At 39.4% G+C, this 18,728-nt stretch overlaps 1 protein-coding gene across 1 annotated transcript in view; it reads left to right on the forward strand.

Moving 5' to 3' along the window:
• Positions 1–14,733: 14,733 nt before the first annotated feature.
• Positions 14,734–18,728, forward strand: part of CDC73 (cell division cycle 73) — a 127,578-nt gene continuing 123,583 nt past the window's right edge. Inside the window, exons 1-2 of the mRNA XM_045536353.1 lie at positions 14,734–15,053; positions 17,405–17,510. Coding sequence (XP_045392309.1) covers positions 14,923–15,053; positions 17,405–17,510 — 237 coding nt within the window. The 5' untranslated portion in view covers positions 14,734–14,922. The remainder of the gene's footprint in view (positions 15,054–17,404; positions 17,511–18,728) is intronic.

Here is an 18,728-nt window from a genome sequence, read left to right on the forward strand (position 1 = left end):
GGAGTTTGAGACCAGCCTGAGCAACAGTGAGACCCTGTTGCTACTATTAAAAAATATATATATAGAAAGAAATTATCTGGACAACTAAAAATGCATATAGAAAAAATTAGTGAGGCATGATGGCACATGCCTGTAGTCCCAGTTACTTGGGAGGCTGAGGCAGGAGGATCGCTTGAGCCTGGGAGTCTGAGGTTGCTGTGAGCTAGGCTGATGGCATGGCACTCTAGCCCAGGTGACAGAGTGAAACTCTTGTCTCGGAGAAAAAAAAAAAAAAATTGCCAAAAAAAAAAAAAAAAAAGAGTTAAGAACACACACTGCTTATTAGTCATCATCATTACTCTTATTTAGTGTTGGATTAAAAATGTGATTTTTTGAATACAACAGATGCTTTTGTGTGGACCCAAAGCTATATTCAAGTGGAAAGATATTAAGCATATGTGAGATGCTTCCTGCAATTAAGCAACTGTATAATTCTCAAACTAAAATTCTGCTGTTATGAATAAATCTCCTTTAGTAATAATAGCAAAAAGATTCCAACTGTGTTTTCTTTTCCTTTTATAATTCTTGTCATAACATATATTTTATGCCCTTTTACTTATTTGCCTTGCTATAAAGTGAATTGACTTAGTATGGATTCTTCATTTATTTCATAGCATAGTTTTTATGTTTTTTCAAACATAAAATAAAAACAATACTTTTTTAAAAAAAAGAATACAATTATGATTCAAAATGAAAGAGCATGTACTCAAAAAGTAATTTCCCACTGTGAAAATAAATGAAGACTATCCCAATAAGACCAAGAAGAGGCAATTTATTCAGAGCTTGCTGTAGCAAGGGAGTCGGCCATCATAACTTGCAGTTTGACAGCAACTCAAAGGCGAGCAAGGGAGTGAGAAAGCTTCATCATGAGAAAGAAGGAAGGATTCAGGTATGCACTGATTAGAGGTTACTGGCTTGAGGAAGCTGGAGTCAAGCTAAGGGAAGCATGCTACATGACTGAACAGTCCTGACTGTTCTGGTGTGTTTGCTGCAGCAGTTATGGGTCAGAGTTCTGTTGTTATATATAGTCTGGCCATTATCCATTTGTATATTCAGTCTCTCACCATTAAATGATGGGATTCCACAAAGAGCTACACTTGTGTTCCTGGATTCAATAAATTTTACGTGCCTACCATGTGCCAGGCACTGTACTGAATAGTACAGAAATGATAGTAGCATTTATGAAAATGTAGGAGAATGCATAAGAGGAGAGCCTAGATTGAGTTTGAGGATTTGAAAAAGCATACCAGAGGAAGTAACTTCTAACCTGAAGTTTTAACAACCTTTGAGTAAGAATGGATTTAACATTTTTAAAGGGTTGAAACAAACAAAAAACAAAGAAGACTATGTGAATGAGACTATATGTAGCTTGCAAAACCTGAAATATTTTCCATTTGGCCCTTAACAGAAAAAGTTTACCAATCCCTGTTGTAGAGAAAATGAAGATACCCAATTATAAAACTACCTCCGCTTTGTGACACGAACCAAAGCAGAGCACAGGCCCGCGGCCTCCAGCGTTCTTCAGAATTACCTATCACAGACTCAAAATCGAGTAAGTCTATCTAACATCTTCTTACAGTACCACTGCACAGAGCACATAGTGCGCTGTCTCCCTTATAGCAAACAGTCAATACACCCAACTTTATTTGACTAAGAAATGTATGTCAAGAACAGGGATCAGCAAACTGGGGCCAAATCCTGTCTGTGGCCTGTTTTTGGATGGCCTGAAAGCTAAGAATGATTTTTGCATTTTGAAAGGTTGTTTCAAAACAAAGAAGAATATGTGACAGAGCCCATGTATGGCCTATGAACCCCAAAATGTTTGCTATCTGGCCCTTTATAGAAAAAAATTGCCAGCACTTGGTCAAGAACTGTGAAGAGTCTGAGATTTTATTTTACTTGCAAGCTGACAAGTTAGTTTGTCACAGTTTCATGGATGCTGGCAAAGACACAAGACTCTTGGGTCAACAATGAAGAACTCTTTATTATTGAAAGTCGTAGCCAGAGTGTTGACATATTTGCACTGCTTTCCTGAGTCCCAATTCCACAGGAAGACATGGAGGGTCAGATGACACCAGTATACACAGCAGGTTGCTCTACAAGAGGAGGAAGCAGGGCCAAAGGCCTAGCACTTTTTGAGCAAGCAGCAAATATTCTAGCAAGATTCAATCAAAAGCTAGTCCTCCTCTCCTGGGGAGCGAGTAGTAGTCATGCTGAAGTTTGCCTTGATGTATTTAGTTACCCTATGTGACTAGCTACAGCTACTCAGGATCAGGAGGTAGATGGACTTGCAGTTTGGCAGCCTCAGAAGAACTTGTAGGGATGCTCGGGGCCGATGGCAGACTCCCTCTCCCCACAGTGTACATCTGCTGGTGTGTGTTTGTAGGTCATTGACAGAAGTAAAGTTTCCACCAGGATTCAGCTGAGATCCTTGCCGCTGCAGAGTAGGACCTTCAACTCTCTAGTGTGACATCTGCAATCTTATGCATCCTCCTGACTAAGAGTCCCAGGCCCAAAGTGTGGAGGCAAGTTCACACTGAACTGAGCACCAGTGTTCTGTTGAAGTCCTTCACGTTGGATTTTATTTTGGTTTTCCTGGAAATAAGGTCCCCTGGGATCCTTCCATTATCTGATCAGACTTGTATTGTTCCTCACTAAAATTTTTTTTCTAGCCTTGTAACGTTTTCTCCTATGATCTGTCTGCTTGTCTAGTTGTCGATGAGAGGAAAAGTCCATAGAAAGAGACCAGGCAGAGGCCCTATCAGTCTACCCTTATGCTGGTCCTGGGGGCTGAGAAGTTCAGGTCTCCCCAGATCAGCGTCTTTGCACCAACTTTGCCTTGAGTTTCCATTATAAATTGTACAAAGACATCCTCCTTGGTCTTGCCTTTGTGTCTCTTTGTTTAATTTTATCTGCTTGGAATCAGGAGTTTTGTCCAATCCATATTTGGTGACCATTAGCCTTTGGCCAATTTCTAGAGATATGAAGTGCACAAGTACCATTTTAGGGAACACTGGAGTATTCATAGGGTCTTCTCAATTGAAACCTGCCTCTTTTTTGCCAAAAACCTACTTGCCTTATGTCTTCGCACTGTCTTGTTAACTTGTATGCTTACTACTCTAACCAGCACAATTTTAGCAAGGACATTTTGGGGTTACAGTAGCCACTTCAGCTACTGTTGACAAGAACAAGATTGTTCATGTAAGAGGTGCTTTAGAACAAAAAAGAAAGAGGCTTTCACGAAGAAGTTTTATTGTTTGTCTAAAACAGAGAAAGCACATTTTATTTAAGGTAGGAGACAACTCCTCTTTTGTGTCCTTATTTTGAAAATTAGTAAGTGCTGGCTTTTTCATTGCATGGCTTTATAAAATTGTCAAGGAACGAAGTTATTCTTTAAATCAGTTATAACTGTGCTTTTTTTGTTTGTGTACATGTTAAAATGAGTATTTCTGTATCTAAACTTTCTCTTTTTTTGTCTTTTCCAGAGAAAGCATAATTAGCTTTATATAGTGATAATTTCATATTTGTCTGAAGCCAACTCTTTCTCATTGTATTGTTTCTCTTTCTCCATTTTAGCCCTCTCTTCAAAAATTCTAAAGATTAATGGATCAAAACCCAAAAACATTCAATTACTGTGTGCTCACTCTAAGAATATCTAGTTTAGATAAAGTCAAAATGTATAAAAGGAAAAAAGTCATCAAACTCTTTGTTTTTATTTTGTGAACTCTGAAAAGAATATTTGCTGACTAGCCCTGGTTACCGTAGTTACAAGGTAAGAAGACAAGGACTTAGTTAATTCCAAGATAAGAATGAAACTTTTGGCATGATTCAAAATCTTTAAATTTTAATACCATATAAAAAATGTCAATAAAATATTTTGTTTCAAACAGGACCAGGGTTAAATTTCATATGGTTTGAACTTCCTAAATTTCCTACATTGGTTTTATGAGTTGAATAATTTATCACTGTTTCTATAACATGTTTACATTTACATATGCAAATGTATATGTGTGTATACATATATATAAGATTGTATTCAATGAAATGAAAGGGGACTAACATATCCTTTTTAAGGGTTAAATTCTATTAAAATCTTACAGTGCTAAAAAAAATGAGGATTTAATGTGTTAACTAAAATTGTAAATTCCAGACCCTTAATTGTCTTTAAGATGTTTAACTGAATAAGTTAATTAATAAATAATCTTTCATGTATGAACAATTTCTAAGTAAAAAATAGGCATGTCAGGTTCTGCACATAAGGAGTTTGGAAGTTGCCATTCTGTCCTAACATCAAATGAAAAGCTGAACAGATTAAAAATTAATAACGCTTCTTGGATCCAAGTGAGGATGCAGGGCAAACACTGCCCCCAAGATGGGAGAGACAGGTGAAGACAGGGAGTCAAGCAGAGACTCCTGTGTGGAAATGGCCACAGGAACCAGTGCCAGAGTAGGAAAATTTCAACTGTAATTGATAAATTGTTGGAAGCTCAGTGTGGACAAGTTAGAGAGTTCAAAATTCCAGAGGGATCCAGCCACGGTGACAGCCTCATACTTTTGTGAGTCTTATATCCAGGAGCTTGACCAGGTTCTCACAGTATGTATGGGAGAAAAATCTCCTCCTATTTTCAGCAGGAGGAGGGAAAGAGTAACCATTTGGAAATATACCAGAGCACTCTGTTCTTCTTAACCAGGCCTGCCCTCAGGAAAACTAGTCAACCAGAGTCTAACCTGCTGGGGTTTTATCAGAGCCTGATTGAGCAAAGGGATGGGAAATACCCAGCCTTAGCCACCTCTAGTCATCCTGTCCCACCTGTGGGTGGTGGGAGGACAGGGAACTGAGGAACACTCGTGAAATCCATGGTCTAGAGGCGCAGACAGGCTCACTGAAAGACTGAGACCTAATCAGGACTGTAGAGTACTTCCCCTCCCCCACACCTTACCACTGCATTACTGAAGGCCTATTTACATCAACTCCTTTTACTGGCTACATCATGCCCAGCTATCTGAAAGAAAATTACAAGGCTTACTAAACGGCAAAAAACAGACTTGAAGAGGCAGAGCAAGCATCAGAACCAGATATAGCAGGGATGTTGGAATTATCAGACCATAAATTTAAAACAATGAGTAATATGCAAGTGCTTTAATGGATAATGTAGACAGCATGCAAGAACAGATGGGCAATGTAAGTAGAGGAATCAAAATCCTAAGAAAGAACCAAAAAGAAACGTTAGAGATCAAAAACTCTTAAGAGAAATGAAGAATACTTTTGATAGGTTTGTTACTAGAATGAACATGGCAGAGGAAAGAATCTTTGAGCTTGAAAATCTCTCAGTAGAAACATCCAAAAATGAATGGCAAAGAGAAGAAAGACTGAAAAAACAGAACATAATATTCAAAGACTGTGGGATCACTACAGTAGATGTAATGTACATATGATGGCAATATCAGAAGAAGAGAGAAAAAAAATTTTTGAAACAACTGAGAATTTCCCCAAATTAATGTCAGATACCAAACTGCATATCCAAAAAGCTCAGAGAACAGCAGGCAAAATAACTCTGAAACAACAAATGCTGGTGTGGATGTGGAGAGATAGGAACACTCACACACTGCTGGTGGGACTGCAAACTAGTGCAACCTCTATGGAAAGGAATATAGAGATACCTCAAAGAACTAAGAATAGAACTACCATTTGATCCAACAATCCCACTACTAGGCATCTACCCACAGGAAAAATAGTCATCCTAGAATAAAGACATCTGCACTCGAATGTTTATAGCAGCACAATTCGCAATTGCAAAGTTGTGGAAACATCCCAAGTGCCCATCAATACATGAGTGGATTAATAAAATGTGGTATATGTATACCATGGAGTTCTACTCAGCCATAAAAAACAATGGTGAACTAGCACCTCTTATATCATCCAGAATGGAGCTAGAGCCTATTCGAAGTGAAGTATCACAAGAATGGAAAAATAAGCACCACATGTACTCACCATCAAATTGGTACTAATTGATCAACACTTATGTGTACACATGGAAGTAATATTCACTGGGTGCTGGGCAGGTGGGAGGGGGGTGGAGGGGATGGGTAAATTCATAACTAATGGGTGTGGAGCACACTGTCTGGGGGATGGGCATGCTTGTAGCTCTGGCTTGGGTGGTGCAAAGGCAGTATATGTACCCAAAATGTTCTTACCCCCATAATATTGTGAAATTAAAAACAAAACTACACTTCGGCATATCATTTTCAAACTACAGAAAAACACAGATAAAGAAAAAGTCCTGAAAAAAGCCAGAGGGGGAAAAAACCTTATCTATAAAGGAATAAAGAATTTTATCTGACTTCTCAGAAACCAGGCAGGCTAAAGAGAGTGGTGTGAAATATTTAAAGTGATGGAGCAAAAAAACCCACCAACCTAGAATTCTGTACCTTGCAAAATTATCCCTCAAAAGTGGAGGGGGAATAATGACTTTCTCAGACAAACAAAAATTGAGGGAATATTTTTACTAGCAGATCTGCCTTGCAAGAAATGTTAAAATAATTTTTTTAGCGATAATAAAAGTAACATAGGTCAGAAACTCAGTTCTTCATAAAGAAAAGATGAAAGAATGTACTTGATTATGTATGCTTATGTATATATCTTCTGTATATATGTATATGTATATATTCTTATGTATGCTTATATAGAAGTGAAATGAATGACAGCAATGATACAAAGCACAAGAGGGAGAAATTAAGATTATTTTGTTGTGACAAGGTACTACTACCACCTGTGAAGCAATATAGTGTTATTTGAAAATGGACTTGGATTAGTTGTAGATGTACATTGCAAACTCTAGGGCAAACACTAAAAAGAAGTAAAAAAAAGAAGGATAACTAATATGCTAAGAAGAGAAAGAAAATGGAATCATATAAACTGCTTAATTAAAACCAAAAAAGGCAGAACAAGAGTGGCAGACATAAATAGGAACAAAGGCAACAAATAGAAAACACCAACAAATATGGTAGATATTAATCCAACTATATCAATTATCACTTTGAACATCAATGGTCTAAATGTACCAATTAAAAGACATAGATTGTAAGAGTGGATTACAATATGAGATCCAATTGCATGTTGTCTATAAGAAATGCACTTTAAATGTAAAGACACATATAGATTAAAAATAAGTGAGTAGAGAAAAATATACCACACTAACACTAATCAAAAGAAAGCAGAGTAATATTAGTTTCAGATACAGCAGAGTTCAAAGCAACGAAAGTTAGGAGAGATAAAGAAGAGCATTACACATGATAAAGGGGTCAGTTCTCCAGGAAGACGTAACAATCCTTAATGTGCATGTGCCTAGCAACAGATAGTAAAATTATGAGGCAAATACTGAGAGAATCACAAGGAGAAATAGATGAATCCTCTATTATAATTGCAGATGTTAACTCCTCTGTATCAGACATTAACAGAACCAGCAGGCAGACAGTCAATAAGAACATAGTTGAACTCAATAATGTCCATAATCATCTGGATATAATTGACATCTATATACTACTTCAATCAACAACAGCAGAATAAACATTCTTCTCAAACACACGTGGAACATTCATCAAGATAGACCACATTCTGGGCCATAAAACATACCTTAACAAATTAAAAAGAATAGAAATCACTCAGACCACAATGGAATTAAACTAGAAATCAACATAGCTGGAAGATTCTAAAATACGTGGAGATTAAACAGTACACTTTTGAATAACATATGGGGCAAAGAAGAAATCTCAAGAGAAATTTTAAAATATTTTGAACTAAATCAAAATGAAAACATAACTAACCAAAATTCATGGGATGCAGCAAAAGGAGTGCTTAGAGGAATATTTATAGCATAGAATGTATATATTAGAAAAAAGGAAATCTAGAAATCAATAATCTAAACTTTCATTTTAGCTGGATATGGTGGCTCACACCTGTAATCCTAGTACTCTGGGAGGCCGAGGCAGGAGGATTGCTTGAGGTCAGGAGTTTGAGACCAACTGCAGCAAGGGCGAGATCCCATCTCTATTAAAAATGCAAAAAATTAGCTGGACAACTAAAAACAGAAAAAAATTAGCTGGGTGTGGTGGCGCACACCTGTAATCCCACCTATTTAGGAGGCTGAGGCAGGAGAATCACTTAAGCCCAGGAGTTTGAGGTTGCTGTGAGCTAGGCTGATGCCATGGCACTCTAGCCTGGACAACAGAGCAAGACTCTGTCTCAAAAATAAAATAAAATAAAATAAAAATAAATTTCCACCTTAGGAAACTAGAAAAAGAAGAGCAAATTGAATCCAAACTAAGCAAAATAAATGAAATAGTAAAAATTGGAGCAGAAATCAGTGAAACTGAAAATAGAAAATCAATAGAGAAAATCAGGGAAACTAAAAGCTGGTTCTTTGAAAAGATCAAGAAAATCAGTGAACTTCTAGCCAGGCTAGGTCAGAAAAAGAGAGGACACAAATTACTAACATCAGAAAAAGGCAGGCATGGTGGCCCATGCTTGTAATCCCAGCACTTTGGGAGGCCAAGGCAGGAGGATCACTTGAGGCCAGGGGTTTGAGGTGAGCCTGGGCAGCATAGCAAGACCCCCATTTCTACAAAAAAAAATTTTTTTTTAATTAGCTGGGTGTAGTGGTGCACACCTGTAGTCCTAGCTACTCAGGAGGTTGAAGCAGGAGGATCCCTTGAGCTCAGGAATTCTAGGCTCCAGCGATCTATAATCATGCCATTGACACTGCACTCCAGCCTGGGCAACAGAGCTGGACCTTGTCTCTCCAAAAAATAAAAAATAAAAATAACAATAAAAAATAAAAAAGAGACATCAGTATGGATCCCATAGACATTAAAAGAATAATCAAGGAACTCTGTGAACAACTATGTCCCACAAATTTGATAACCTAGATTAAACGGAACAACTACTTGAAAGACAATCTGCCAAAACTCACACAAAAGGAAATGGACAATCTGAATAGACTTATGTTTATTAAAGAAATCATATAAATAATTAACCTTTCAAAACAAAAATTACCAGATCTACACAGATTCACCTGTGACTTCTACCAAATATTTAAGGAAGCAATGATACCAATTATCTACAGCCTCTTTCAGAAGATAGAAGTAGAGGTAGTAGAGGTAATACAGTTGACACTTGAACAACAAAGTTTCCAACTGTATGTATTCACTGCAGATCTTCTTCTGCCTCTGCCCCCCATGAGAGAGCAAGCCCAAGCCCTCCTCTTCCACTTCCTCCTCAGCCTACTCAGTGTGAAGACAATGAGGATGAAGGTCTTATGATGATCCACTTAATAAACAGTAATTATATTTAATAGTTAATAAATAGTAATAAATAGTAATTATATTTTTCTCTTTCTTATAGTTTTCTTAATAACATTTTCTTTTCTCTAGCTTGCTTTATTGTAAGAATAACAATATAATACATGTAGCATGTAATACATGTAACATGTAATACATGTAGCATAAAAAATATGTATTGACTGTTTTTGTTATCAGCAAGGCTTCCTGTTAATATTAGGTTATTAGTAGTCAAGTTTTGGCGGAGTCAAAAGTTATAAAAGGATTTTTGACTATGTGAGCGGTCAGCACCCCTAACCCCCTTGTTACTGAAGAGTCAAATGAGTCATAACTTGTTCTATGAGGCCAGCATTACCTAATACCAAGTGGAACTTATCCCAAGTATGAAGGCTGGTTCAACATTTGAAAATCAGTTAATGCAATCCATTGCATCGATAAGCTAAAGAGGAAAAATCACATGATTGTATCAATAGATTCAGAAAAAAACATTTAACAAAAATCAAACACCATTTCAGTAAAGTGGGGAACTTCCTCAACCTGATGAAGAATATTCACACATACAAGAAAACCCTATAGATAATATCATACTAAATGGTGAGAAATTGAAATCTTTCCCACAAATATCAGGAATAAGCAAAAGATATCCCCTGTTACCATGACTTTACAACATGATACTGGAAATTCTAGCTAATGCAATAAGAAAGTAAATAAAAGGCTTGTAGACTGGAAGGAAGAAATAAAACTGTCTCTGTTCACAGATGGACATGACAGTCTATGTGGAAAATCTGAAAGAATTAACAACCACAACAAAAAACTCCTGGAACTAATAAGCAATTATACTAATAGTAAGGTTGTAGAATACAGAGTTAATATATAAAAGTCAATTGCTTTCCTATACATCAGCAATGAACAAGTGAAATTTGAAATTAAAAACACAATACTATTTACATTAGTATCCCTTAAAATGAAATACTTAGGTGAAAATCTAACAAAATATGTATAAGATCAATATGAGGAAAATTACAAAACTCTGATGAAAGAAATTTAAAAAACTAAATAACGGAGAGCTATTCCACGTTCATGGATAGCAAGAGTCAATATTCTCAAGATATCAGTGCTTCCCAACTTGATCTATAGACTCAATGCAATCACAATCCAAATCCCTGCAAGTTATTTTATGTATATCAGCAAACTGATTCTAGGTTTACATTGAAAGGCAGAAGACCCAGAATTGCCAACACAATGTTGAAGGAGAAGAACAAAGTTGGAGGAATGATACTACCTGATTTTAAGACCTACTATCAAGACAGTGTGGTATTGGCAAGAGAATAAACAAGTAGATCAATGGAGCAGAATAGATAGCCCAGAAATAGAACCACATAAATATAATCAACTGATCTTTAACTAAGAAGCAAAGGCAACAATGGAGAAAAGATGGTCTTTTCAACAAATGGTGCTGGAACAAGTAGAAACACACAGGCAAAAAAAAAAAAAAATGAATCTGGACACAGACCTTACACCCTTCACAAAAATTAACCCAAAATGGATCACAGACCTAAATCTAAAATGCAAAACTATACAACTTCTAGAATATAACATAAGAGAAAACCTAGATGAGCTCGAGTTTGTTGATGATTTTTAGATGTAACACTGAAGGTCAGATCCATGAAAGAAATGATAAGATAGACTTGATTAAAATTAAAAATTCCTCCTTTATGAAATACACTGTCAAGAGAATGAGATGACAAGCCACAGACTGAGAGAAAAATATTTGCAACAGACATATCCGATAAAGGAATGTTGTCCAAAATATACAAAGAACTCTGAAAACCCAATAAGAAAACAATTTGATTAAAAATGGACCAAAGACTTCAACAGGTACCTCACTAAGATATACAGATGGCAAATGAGCATGTGAAAAGATGGTCCACATCATGTGCCATCAGGGAAATGCAAATTAAAACAATGATATACCACTACAAACCTACTAGAATGGCCACAATCCAAAACAGTGACAACACCCAATGGATGAGAACGGGAACTCTCATTCATTGCTGGTGGGAATGCAAAGTGGTACAGCCACTTTGTTAGACAGTTTGGCAGTTTCCTACAAAACTAAATATTCTCTTACCATACGATCCAGCAATCTTGCTCCTTGGTACTTATCCAAAGGGACAGAAAATTTATTAATACACCCACACAAAAACCTGGGCACAGATCATTTATATCAGCTTTATTCATGATTGCCAAAATTTGGAAGTAACCAATAGGTCCTTCAGTAGGTGAAAGGCTAAATAAACTGTGGTACATTCAGACAATTTAGTATTATTCAGTGCTAAATGGGAATGTGCTATCAAGCCATGAAAAAACATGGAGGAAACTTAAATACACATTACTAAGTGAAAGAAGCCAATCTGAAAAGGCTGTGTACTGTATGGTACCAACTGACATTGTGGAAGAGGTGAAACTATGGAGACAGTAAAAAGTCCTATAAAATGGATAATGAAAATTTGCAGATGCTTTGTTACTATGTAAGGACAAAGCCATAATAAAAGTGGATCTTAATGAAAATGCTTTGTGGTATTAAACACAATATCAGAAATAAACTGCCAATGATCTGGAACTGACATTAGTGGGGCAATTTTAGGGGGTTTGCTGAGGATGTTTCCAATGGCATTCCATTGGCCAAGGACATAATACAGGCAAGACTAAAGGTAGGACATAGAAGTCAAGGCTTTGAGGCCCCTTTGAAGACTGCAAACTGTATTTAACACCAATTCACACAGGAATAAGTTATGAATATGTCCAAGTTATTGTTTGCCTATTCTCTAGATGCGCTGAGGCTTCTCCTTGTTGGAGAGCTATAACTCCATCCCTTGTCTTACACAAAGTTTAGAAAAAGTAAAGAGAACTAATAGAGTCCTAAAACTAAAATTATGAAAGTTCTCAAAAAATTGAACTTTCATGGCCTTTCATATTGCCCTTAGCCTTGGTGGTAATAAACATACCCCATTTAGTACCTACAGTTTACAGTTTACGTCTTCATGAATCAATAGCCTCTCCCCACCCATGTATTTGAAAAATTTGCTTCCAATCCTAAGTTCTATTCATTACAGACTAATGTGAATAAACGCTTCATGAGACTTAGGTTACTTCTAGAATTATCACTAGTAGGTTCAAGTGCATTTCCAAAATACCTACCTAAACATATCATAATTGATCTAAAACTCGGGTATCTGGTCATCTGAAAAGGCACCAGAATAAAACTGCCCTTGAGCATAGACAGAAAGTACCTTATCAAGTACTGGTAACAACTGAGGTAGTGATTAAACTCCAAGGTAATGATCTTGGATCCAACATACCACTTTCTTCTGATTGCCAGATATTTATTCTATCAGAAGAATTCAAACTAAGGATTGTTAGGATTTCTTCAGGAGCTGATGACTGGAGAAGCAGACAGTTTTTTTCCCAAAACAAAGAAACAAGACTATTTTTCTAATTTTTTTCTAATTAATTTTCTAATTTTGGAGGTCTGCTACTACTAATACTATCTTTTATTATGTCTTGACATCCTCCATTGAACTAATAGTAGTGGGTCACTTAAATGGATATTTACATAAAAACAAAAATGATCTGTAAATTTCAGCCATTTAGCTGTTAAAAGCAACTAATTACTAATGATATATCTCACTATTTTGAGTTTAAGAATCATTAACGTCAAAAACACAATTCATTCAAAAAGAGAGATTATTTGGTTATTACTTGAGTATGAAATAAAACTAAGCATCATTCGAGAGGGTTATAGTTGACTCTCCTGTCAGGCAACCTTGACTTCCCTGCACTCATCCATTTATTGCTTCAACATTTACTAGGAGCCTCCATCCATTTATTAACTTCACCCATTTATTAACATTACTAGGTTCCTGGTGGCAGAATGCTGTGCTAGACACTGGGATATGATGGCACAGGTCTATAGCCCTTTGGTTTTTTGTAGGAGGCGGCAGGCAAGTAAACTAATGCCTGGAATCAGGCAACGTGGATCCGGGTGCTGTACTCCTGGTATGAACAGAGAGTGTGGGGGAAAGATAAGAGCAGTCAGTCCTTTCTAACGCGTGTGTTCGGGGTGAGGTTCAGCAAAATTCCACAGAAGTGAGAACATTTGTGGAACAGAAAAATTTCACAAATTCACAGTTGCAAAAGCGCTAGAGATAATAGGAAATGAACCGCATAATTCTATAGCCACACTCCTCTGGGCTGCACATAAAAATTGACTTTTTCCAAAACATGTCAAGGAATTTGGTTATATCAATAACAAAGTTGTCTTATTTTTTCTTTTGCCATAGCAAAAGGTATCGGAAGAAAAATGGGGCCCATGGGATGGTTTGTTAACGCACACAGGCCATAAACGTATTCCAGCGCTCCCAGCACAGCCAGGGCAGCGGTGAGCCTCTGAGGGCCGTTAAAAAAAACTGGGTAGTCAGAAAGTGCTCTGATTCGGACAATTTGGGGTTTCTGTTCGAGTAAGTTTCCCATTTACGTCTTGGAACAGAGCCATCTGTACGCAGCCTTCGTGACTGGCGGGGAGAAGAGACCGGGATGGAGAAAGCATCCAAGAACCGGAGCCGGGGGATGCAACACGCGCGGTAGTTTGTTGACTGCTGCACGCTTTCGCCTTGCTCGGGCGTCGCCCCGCGCTCGCGGCCAACCGGGCGGCGCCGTGGGAAGGAGGGGGCTGACCCGCGTCAAACCGCAACCAGGAAAGAGCAGCGCCCAGAACTGCTCTTCACCCGGCTCGGTCTTCTCCACCCAAACCAACAGGCAACAAAGCTGGTCTCACACATCAAAACCAAACCCCCACCCCCACCCCACGTCCCCACCCCTCTGAAGGGCTTATCCGGAGCACTGAGACCCCGGGCCTTCGGCCAGGCCTGGTGCTGTCTAGGGCACGGCGATGCCAGTGCTCCGCGACTGCTTCGCTGGGCTCCCCCCGGCCAACGCGGGCCCGCAGCCCGCAGCCGCCCACACGGCCGGTCGCCGGACTCCCAGCGCGCGCTCCCGGGACGCAAGTTCCACCGCCGCGCGGGCGCGCGCGCACCTGTCGCCCCGAGTGCGCGCCGCGGGGGCCAGGCACGCGCTCGGCGCGGGCGCGCGCCCGGCAGGGCTCCCCGTGCGTGCGCCGTGCGCGGGTGCGGTGCTCCTGCGGCCCGCGTTCGGGGCGGGAGCGGGCTCGGCGCGGGCCTGGGAGGGGCGTTTCGCCGGGCGGCCCGGCTCCCCCTGGCGGCGGGCGTGCGGCGCGGGAGGAGCGCAGTCAGGCGTTCTCCGCGGGCAGCCGGCGGCGGGGCCTCGCCTGATCGCGCGGGGTCCTCGGCGGCCCGGTGGCTCTTTCCCCTGCTGCCGTCGCAGGCGAGGGCGGCTGTTGGGGCCGCTGCTGCTGGGGCGCGGCGGCGGCGGCGGCGGCGGCGGAGGAGGAGGGCGAGGCGGCGGGGAAGGAGGAGGCGGGCGCGGCGGCGGCGGAGGCGCCCGGGGCCGGCGGCGGCGGGGCGGAAGATGGCGGACGTGCTCAGCGTCTTGCGACAGTACAACATCCAGAAGAAGGAGATTGTGGTGAAGGGAGACGAGGTGATCTTCGGCGAGTTCTCCTGGCCCAAGAACGTGAAGACCAACTATGTGGTTTGGGGGTAAGTCCGGCACAGCTGCGGTCCGGGGCTGGCGGCCGGAGTCGGGCGCCCCCCGGCGACCTCTCGTTAACCCCTCCCCCCGTTTCCCTCGGGGATGGGATGGCGCGGGGCTCGGGAAAGTTTCTCTCCGGAGCAAAAGTTGCACTTTTGGGGTGAGGAGGGAGAGGAGTAGGAGCTCCTTCGGGAGCGGCCCATCTCTTTAAACCTCTGAGAAGGCAAAGGGAAGGGTGCCCTGGGAGTTCCTGAGTTTTCCAGTTCGTTTTTACCGACCTGCACCAAGTGCCGGCGGCGCGTGGAGCGGGTGCGCAGGAGAACCCGGAGCGGCCGGGGGCGTCCTTCCGTCTCTGCTGTTTCGAGGCTGCCCTGTGTTGCAGCGGTCCCCGCCGGTCCGTCAAGCTTCTGGTCTGTGTCTTCTCCTTTCATTAGTGGGGAGGGGTTGCCTCTCAAGAAGAGAGAAGGGAACCAACTATGTGAAGTTAGGACGGGAAGGAAATTTGGTGTATTTGGGAGAGTCATCAAAATCTGTGTTAGGGGTGAAGGCAGGAGTTTCTCGGGAGAAAGTGACTGGTGAAATGGAGTGTGAGCTTTACAGACCTAAGAAATTGATAATGTGTGTGATTTTGCGAAGTGTATTTTAAAGGGAAGTGTTTTGTAATGTTGGTCCACGTGGAGTTTTATGAATTTAAGTCATTCAAGAAAAACATCTAGTCACTGTCATTGGCGCTTCATTTGGATAATTAGAACCTTGAGCCAGAACTCCCTGCTCATTTTGTTTGATTGAATGGAGCGAGCTTTAAGAGTCGATGAAAACTAGTGGAAATTTTTGTTTGTTGGTTGGTTTTGTGTCTTTATTTTTTATTTTTTGGCCTTATAATTAGCTCTATGAAATGTTGATTAAGTGATGTCATTCTGAATTTCCTGTGTTTTTACTCTTTGAAGGAATTTGCATAGATAGAATTACATTTGATTGGGTTTTTAGTGGATTTTTTTTCTTTAAAAATTTGTTAAGGAGTATCTAGAGTGTATGGGGGTTCATTCTGAGAAATAAAACAATTTCTAACACCGGGGATTCCTGACTCAAAGGCAGGAACTTAATCTGAATAGAGGAGATTAAATAGGTAACTTGATGTGAAATGCTTTCTAGCTTGTAAGAAGAGAGCAATCACTTCTAGTTGGAGGTGTTCAGGGAAGGTTCCATAGAAGTGTGTTTGACATGTTTGTGTCCAACGAAGTTTTCTTGAATAAATGAATGAACAAACGAATAAGCTTTAAAGAATGGATAGGAATTGTCTGGGTGAAATGGTGGATTAAGTCTTGCAGGATGAGTGAACTCTACGCTTAAAGGAATAAGAACCGGAAAGGAAATCTGTTGACAGAAGTTCAGTGAACCCAGTGAAAAAGGAATACTTAGAACTTTTCAACACTGATTCACACCAAGAAATTATTTTTATTTTCTGTATGCTGTGTGCACATTTAAATATGTACATATATAAAAAACACGAAAGACATTTATGCATGCAGTGCATTCTCCAAGGTGTGGTTGTTACCCATGTACTAGATTTCATAGTACAATAATTGATAGTGGTATGTGGTTTGAAATGCATAGGTATAGAGGAAAAGTGGGAATAGAGGCTAGACAAGTAGGTTTAGGGCTGATTATAGAAAGCTGTATTCAGATGAAGTCAAATAATACATTGATATTTCTAGATGGGGAGAATGTAGGAGTAGGGTGGGATTGAACACTAGGTAATATATATGCTTGGATCAGAGAGCTTGCACCCCTAGACTACTTGGTTTATCACAGGTAGAATTATATTTTGATTTTGCGTCAGTGGTCTAGTTGGAGAGATATCGTAAGAATCATACTCCTGAAATTCAGTGTTGTGTTTACTGTAAGAATGTTGTTAAGGGTGTTGTTCAGCAGTTATCTTATTTTGAGAGAGCCATAGCATACATTTTGTATAAGTTTAGCACCAGTGATAGTTGTGCTTCTCCTAAGTAGTTTGTTTTCTCTGATGGATCCTCATCAGTCTGTAACTGGTTAGGTTTTTCTCTTTATTGACAAAGCCCATAGCATAAATTGGGCCTAGTTCTAAAAAGCATATAGTACCTTAGAGTATGAATTTTGTGTACCTTTTCTATTTTTTGCCTTTTGTCATTGCCTTCCTTTGTGTTCCTTTTCCCTAATGACATTCCACTTATTAGATGTTATACTTTATGTGTATCTTTGTTAGCCATGTTAAATCCATTGTTGAATGGCAAAGTTGTATAGATTAACTGAATACATGTAATTAGGCCCAAAGAGTTGAATTAGAATTGTGAGTAAAAAAATCTTGCCTTAATTATTTCAGGACTGGAAAAGAAGGCCAACCGAGAGAGTACTACACATTGGATTCCATCTTATTTTTACTTAATAATGTACACCTTTCTCATCCTGTTTATGTCCGACGTGCAGCTGTAAGTAGAATTTACTTTAAAATTTTTTTGTTTTGTTTTGTTTTACTTCTTGATAGTAGGTATCATTCAGTGTGGATAACTTCCCTCTTGGGTTTCAAATCAAAACAGTGAAAGGTTTGTATGAGTCTCTTGGAGGGTCAAAATTAGTCTATTGTGTGATTTATACAAATTTTTAGTCCGATTTTTTTCATGTAAAATGTGGGTAATGTTTATAACAACAGAAATTTTATAGGCATTTATAGGGATGTTTTTAAAAATTTATAAGCCTGGGGAAGGACTCTGATATTTCAGAACTCTAGTTTAATCTCAAGAAAACTTTTTTTAGTCATAAGGGTCAAAATTAACACACATCTTTTTAAAATTATTATTATTGTTTTTTGAGACAGTCTCACTCTGTTGTCCTGAGTAGAGTACCGTGGCATCAGCCTAGCTCACAGCAACCTCAAACTCCTGGGCTCAAGTGATCCTCCTGGCTCAGCCTCCCAAGTAGCTGGGACTACAGGTGTGCGCCACTACGCCTGGCTAATTTTTCTAGTTTTAGTAGAGGCGGGGTCTTGTTCTTGCTCAGGTGGATCTCAAACTTCTGAGCTTGATCAAGCCATCCTCCCACCTCAGCCTCCCAGAGTGCTAGGATTATAGGCATGAGCCATTGCACCTGGCCTTAAAATTATTTTTTAATCAACTCAGTACAACTATTTTTGTACTCTTGATAGTTGGTTTTAGTTTTTCCTGCTTTCTCAGCGTCTGAAAATTTATTACTCAGAGGAAATCTTTAGAAACAACCAAAAATAACTGATTTCACATTGATGAGATTCTTCATCTGTAGGGAACCAGTATAAGTAAATGGGCTTCAGAATTATTTGGATATGATAGCTGTATGACATGGTAAATTACCAAAAGTGCCCTTAAAAGATGATATTTAATTTTCTAAATGAGACCATCCCTCAGATTATTTTTGGTAGAGTTGAACATAAAATTTTTTTGGAGACATAATTGAAATAATCAAGTGTCTGGTTTTACTTTTGTCATTTTCACTTTACATGTCCATACTTAAAATTAAGTATGAAATATATTAACTTACAAATAACTACTTTTTCCCATTTCCTACAGTTCTTAAAACAATTCTATTCAAATTTTCACAAGCATCATCATTCTGTCTGTCATCACTAGAGCCAGTTTTTGATCTAACACAGTTGCTAGATTACCCATTAAGCTGTG

The sequence above is a fragment of the Lemur catta genome, chromosome 23, assembly GCF_020740605.2.
Source record: "Lemur catta isolate mLemCat1 chromosome 23, mLemCat1.pri, whole genome shotgun sequence".
In the NCBI taxonomy this organism is placed as follows: Eukaryota; Metazoa; Chordata; class Mammalia; order Primates; family Lemuridae; genus Lemur; species Lemur catta.